The sequence below is a fragment of the Octopus sinensis genome, linkage group LG15 (assembly GCF_006345805.1).
Source record: "Octopus sinensis linkage group LG15, ASM634580v1, whole genome shotgun sequence".
NCBI lineage: Eukaryota > Metazoa > Mollusca > Cephalopoda > Octopoda > Octopodidae > Octopus > Octopus sinensis.
The window spans coordinates 35,073,871-35,080,064 of NC_043011.1; the positions used below are offsets into that span (position 1 = coordinate 35,073,871).

At 45.5% G+C, this 6,194-nt stretch overlaps 1 protein-coding gene across 1 annotated transcript; it reads left to right on the top strand.

Annotated features, from left to right (window-relative positions):
- The first annotated feature begins 4,127 nt into the window (after nt 1-4,127).
- LOC115219672 lies at nt 4,128-4,766 on the top strand. The gene has a single exon (XM_029789849.1). The coding sequence runs from the start codon at nt 4,128-4,130 to the stop codon at nt 4,764-4,766; it is 639 nt and encodes a 212-aa protein (XP_029645709.1).
- The last annotated feature ends 1,428 nt before the right edge of the window (nt 4,767-6,194 follow it).

Consider the following 6,194-nt stretch of genomic DNA (forward strand, 5'->3'; position numbering starts at 1 on the left):
GTCTCTTGGAATCTTGCTCCTATTTGTTTTGGCCTTGTGCTCTGGGACATATTTCTGGCATACGGCTTGCACAGAAGACATGAAACATTCTAGTTTCATGTCAATGTCTAGTGTGAGAGACATTTCGGCCAGTCCTCTCTGAGGATCTCTTTTTGGATCGATTTCCAATCTGCTTTGTGGAAGTTCAGATTGGAGAGATTTCGGGTGCTTTCTTTAGGCTGTATGTCTCTGGTTACTTTCGGCCCAAACATAGACAGTTCTATTATGTTGTGATCTGAGACCAATGTCGGTGTCACTTTCACATCATGAATGATGTCCATATTGTTCGTGAAGCAGAGATCCAGAATGTTATTCGCCCTAGTTGGTTTGAGTACAACTTGCTCCATGAATAAGGCATTGGTGAGGTTGAGCAGGGACTCCACCTGTACTTGCTTGCAATGATTCATTCCTGAGAGTATGAGACCTTCGGGCCATTTGACGTTGGGGAAGTTGAAATCACCCATAAGAAATATGGTCATGTGGTGTTTCAGATTCATGAGGATTTCTTTAATTCTTGTGAGGCAATCTTCAAACTTGCCTATGTGGTTTGGAGCTACCGGTGGGCAATATGTATTGCATATGACTATATTATGTTGTCTTATGTATACAATTAAAGTGTCACATACCGAATTTGAGTTTGTCAGTATGACCTAGGGTGTGAGGTCATCCCGGATGTATACAGCAACTTCATCATGGCTCCTTTCCCTTCCGTCTGTTCGCAGTATGGCATAGTTTGGTACGTGTACTTCTGCGTCCTCTATATCAGGTCTGAGGTGAGTTTCCACGAGTGCTGTGCATAGGGCTTGATTGCATGCAGTAAGATCTCTCAGGAAAGACATTTTTTTTTTATTTTGACGCAAGAGGCCCCCAATGTTTAGTAAAAGTATTGGGGTGACGGCTGTGCAGGCGTTGGGGGAGGCCATCCCGTGTCTGTTGACTGTGGTGGTCTTGCATAGTGGTGGGCAAGGTTCCTTTTTTGTGCTTGGTGTAGCCAGGTTAGCTGCCGAACAATTCTTTCCGCCATGCATAAAAAAGACTCTTGCTCAGCTGCTGCGTTGCGCAGAACATTTGAGGAGCAAACTTCTTTTCTGAATGTTTTCCTGGGAGACATTTCTTGTCTTCCCTCAGTAAAGCTTTTCTCTTTGAGTCCCCTGAAGTTCTGGCGGGGTGTCGGGTGAGCAAACCGGCAGTTTTTGCCGTCCTCCCCATGCCAACATTTGCCCCGCAGGTAGAATTTACAGGTTCTTCGGTGCCTTCCAGATGTCTTCTTTCCTGAAGTGTACTGGGTGGCGTTGGATCCTCCATGGGGTTCTCTGCTGTTTGTGTGGTGGGTTGGGGTTTCAGCTTTGGTTGTTTTGCCTTTTCCTTCCTTTCCTTCTTTATTTTTGTTTTCCGTCCTTCTTTTTTTCTTCTGTTCTTTCTAATTTCTCATTTCTTTGTAGGACCACTGGTACAGGGGGGCTTCCAGTTTCTGCTCCATTGGCTCCCCTATCCTTCTCTGCCCGGTCGTTCACCGGGGTAGGTGATCTATTTTCTTGAGGAACCTCTGGATTACAGAGACTTCCGGGTTCTTTTTCTTTTTCGTCCTCTTCATCCTTATTAGCCTTGCCACAATAATTTTCAATTATGTTATCCAAGGTGTTGATGTGTGGTCTTATAAGCATGTAAGACCGGATAAATTCATTTTTCTTCCGTTCTATCTGGTCAATGGTTCTATGAAAGCAATTGTTCTTTAGCGTAGCAGTGATGATGTTGTTTGGCGGATCGCCACTAGCAATCGTCCATGCTTGTAACAGAAGATTTAACTCTTTCTTTTCCCACTTTGGTGCCATCTTCGTTTTTGAAGCCCAGAGGGGGAGTAGAGGTTAGAGAGGTAATGAGAGATAGAGAGAGGTAGAGACGGAGAAACACTGAGGGGGGAAATAGGGAAAAAGAGAGGGAGATATGAAGGAAAGAGAGAGGTGCAATGAAAGAAATAGAGAGGGTGATAGGAGGAAAGCAAGTGTGGCGTGTTAAAGAGGTAGAGGAAGGGGAGAGAAAGAGAGACAACGTGAGGGAGAGGAGGGGAATAGAAAGAGAGACGGTGAAGGAGAAGAGAGGAAGAGAAAGAGAGGCAGCGTGAAGGAGAGGAAGGGAAGAGAAAGAGAGACAGAGGGAGGGAGAGGTTTACAAGAGCAAGAGAGACAGAGTGAAGGAGAGACAGGAAAGGATGAATGATGGGAGAGAGAGGGAGAGACGGAGTGAGAAGAATGGGCAAATGAGAAGTATATGAGAGAGAGGGTAAGGTGACGAGAGGAGAGGTAGATGTGAGATGAAAAGGAAAGAGAAATGAGAAAAGAGGAGGATATGAAAGGGAGGGAGAGAGATGAGAAAAAGGGTAAGATATGCAAGAGAGAGAGGGAAAGAGTAAGCGTAAAGAGAGGTAAAGGAAGGGAGAGAGGAGCTGGAAGTGGAGGAATATATGTAAGGAATATATGTACGGGCGTCCTGGCATATTTATCACTTTCACCTGTAATCCTAGGTGGGGGGAGATTGGAATAGGGTCAGCAGGCCAAAGACAGACATCATCTCATTGCGCGGGTCTTCCATTTGAAATTATACAAACTCATGAACTTCATCACCAAAGGTCAAATATTTGACCCCGTGCGATGCGACATGTATACCGTCGAATGGCAGAAAAAGGGTTTTCCTCATGCTTATATCCTAATTTGGTTGTCCACACAGATTGCATCCGATGCAATTGATAATTTAATCTCAGCCGAGTTCCCTGACCCCTCTATCGATAGGACTCTCTTTGAGACAGAAGGCTAACATGATCCAAAGTCCCTGCAGACGAGGATTCAACCTTCGATTGCCTTGCATGAAGGGGTCAGTTTGCAGCAAGAAATACCCAAAACAATTCCTCCAGGAAACACAATCCGGGCACGATTGGTACCCTCTGTGCAGACGAAGGAAACCAGAGGACGGTGGATTCACAGCGCATGTTGGTCCGTATGAAGTAGACAACAGATGGATAGTGCCTTACTGCCCAATCCAGTCGAAGGCATTCGATGCTTACATAAATGTCGAGCTCTGCAATTCTGTAAAGTCCATCAAATATGTGTGCAAGTACATCAACAGAGGCCCTGATGCTGCTGTGTTCGGCCTGCAACCAGACGGAGTCCGAGATGAAATAACGCAATACCAAGTAGGCAGATTCATAATTAGTAACAAAGCCTTCTGGCGCATTTTCGGGTTTCCATTGCATCAAAGGCATCCGCCAATCCAGCAGCTTGCAGTGCACCTTGAAAACGGCCAGCATGTGTACTTCACCGCTTCCACTGCTACTCCAGTGTTTGAGCAACCAAAAGATACAACACTCACGGCTTTCTTCAAACTCTGCCAGGTAGGCCTGTTTGCACAAGATCTGCTTTATCCTCAAGTCCCGTCATACTACACATGGAATAAGTGTAAGTGGCAGCGAAGGAAGTCAGGCCGAACCGTTGATGGTCACTCTGAGATTAAATTTGATAATTGCCTCGGCAGAAAGTATACGGTTCACCCGGGCCAACAAGAATGCTTCTACCTCCGATTGCTGCTTCACGAGGTAAGGGGTCCAAAGTCCTTCGACCAATTAAAGACCGTGAAACGCCATACGCCATACATGTGGTACGTTCAGGGAGGCCTGCTTACTACGTGGGGGTGTTAGAAGACGGTGCGCAGTGGGATGCTACGCTTGCGGAGGCTGCTGTTTCACAGTCACCGAAAAGTCTCAGAGCTCTGTTTTCTGTACTCCTGCACATTTGCCAACTTCACGATGCCCATTCATTGTGGTTGAAGTACAGACACGACCTATCAGAAGACTTCCAACTGCATCATACCTGCTTGCCTGCTGAAAATGATTTCATTTACCTTGATATAGAGAACAAGACTGTTTCTCTGGGAGGTAATACCTTACCTACATACGGGCTGCCGCAACCATTGCGCCACGGGACGCCTTCAATACCAACAGAGTTAATACATGAAACATCCTATAACACTGAAGCCCTTAATCAAAACATCCAGTAAAATGAGCCCAAACGTCTGCCTGAGCAACAGTGGGCTTACACATGCAGAAACGAAAAAAGGGTATTTTTTTTCTTGATACGCCTGGAGGGACCGGAAAAACGTTTGTGATTCAGCTTCTCCTTGCTAAAGACGTAGCCGTAGCTGTGGCTTCCTCTGGCATTGCAGCAACTTTACTGTTCAGTGGCACGACAGCGCAATCAACCTTTAAGCTACCATTTGATTTGGTAAGGTCCGCAGTGCCTTCCTGTAACATCACCAAAACGTCTGAAAAGGGCTTGCTTCTCTGGAGTTGCCAGCTGATAGTTTGTGATGAATGCACAATGACCCACAAGCGATCCCTCGAAGCTCTCAACACCACTCTTCAAGACGTCAGAGACTGTCCCGCTACGATGGGTGGTATAACTCTCTTCCTGTCTGGCGATTTCCGACAAACGCTTCCTGTAATACCCAAGGGAACCAGGGCAGATGTAGTCAGGGCCTACCCAAAGTCCTCCCCACTGTGGAAAAATGTTACAACATTGTCTCTGAAAACAAACAGGAGAGCTCAGCTTCGTGGTGACCAGATGGCATCAGCTTCTGCATCTGACATATTGTCAATCGGAAACGGTACTGTTCCGCTCAATGAAGACGGAGAACTGTCACTAACTCACCTCTACACCACTGTCAGTAATTCCGATTAACTAGAGGCACATGTCTTTCCAAATCTACAAAGGAACTACTTTGACATGAATTGGATTTCCGAAAGAGGCATTTTGGCTCCAAAAAACAGCACAGTAACCGCTCTCAACACTAAGCTGCTGCATTCGCTTCCCGGAAGGCTGCACAAGCACGAGTCAATCGATTCTGTACCCGGCGACGACCAGGCAGTGAACTATCCAGTGGAGTTTCTTAATTCCCTTGACCCACCTGGCCTGCCTCCTCAAACACTGGAAGTTAAAGTCGGAGCTCCTGTCATGCTGCTGAGGAATTTAGACTCTCCAAAGCTTTGCAATGGGACACGCTTGGTTATTAAGAAAGCTATGCAGTACCTTCTTGAAGTCACCATTTTGTCCGGCTGTTTTCATCCCCAGAATCCCCCTCATTCCATCTGGTGCAGATATTCCCTTTGCTTTTCACCGTCTGCACTTCCCGCTTAGACTATGTTTTGCAATGTCAATCAATAAGTCACATGGGACAGACACTATTCGTGGCAGGGCTGCATTTAGATGAATCATGCTTCTCACACGGTCAGCTATACGTCGGTTCTTCCCGGATGGGAAGCAAGGAAAGTCTCTTCGTTTACTCACGCCGGGGTAGAACGAAAAATATTGTCTACCAAGAAGTATTAGGATGAGACTTCGTAACTGTTTAGACTGTTAAAAGGTAACGTACAGCTTCACAAAGCAGCTGATTTAGACATCATCCTCTCAGACGTGTGTAATGGGCTTTACATCCGCTTTTACTCTAAAACTAACAGTACACAGTCAGCCCATTTCACAAAGAGAAACCTATTAAGTTACACTCCTCTTAGGGCAGCATTTAGTTTCTTTTTTACAAAAATTAGGAGGGATAATTACTCCAACAATGGCTTAAGGGGCGATCAAGCATCTTTAAGGACGTAACTTCAACCGATCTGTATTTTCTTATGCGCTTCTAATGCATTCAGTGTGTAAGCAGAAAGGAGGCATGCAATGTTACGCCAATTAACTGGTAGAGGCTTATGAAAAGGGCAGAGATACATAGAACGCATTCACTATGACAGTTTCGGGCACTCTGCGACATAAATGGTGTGGACAAACATTCAACGTCGATACTACCCATACGTCACAACAACTAATCAACATTCAAGCACTCTTCCCATTTTAATGACGGTCGTACTTAACGATTGTTTTAAACAGCCCAATCCCCAAAAATGCTCACTTGTGAAATACACGTTTTGATTCACTCTCTGTGTCTACATCTGATAAACCCAACACAACTTTGCATTATCGGATGGCGCCGGGCAGCAGCGATACAGAGAGGTATACAACACGAGTCACTAAATGGACGGACAAACACTTATTTGTCGTAGACTTAGTGCTGTCAGATTACATTGTCAACTCTAACCGTATCCGTCCAATTATAAATTT

Coding starts and splice junctions, on each gene's coding strand:
- LOC115219672 (XM_029789849.1), top strand. CDS start 4,128: ATGCAGAAACGAAAAAAGGGTATTTTTTTTCTTGATACGCCTGGAGGG.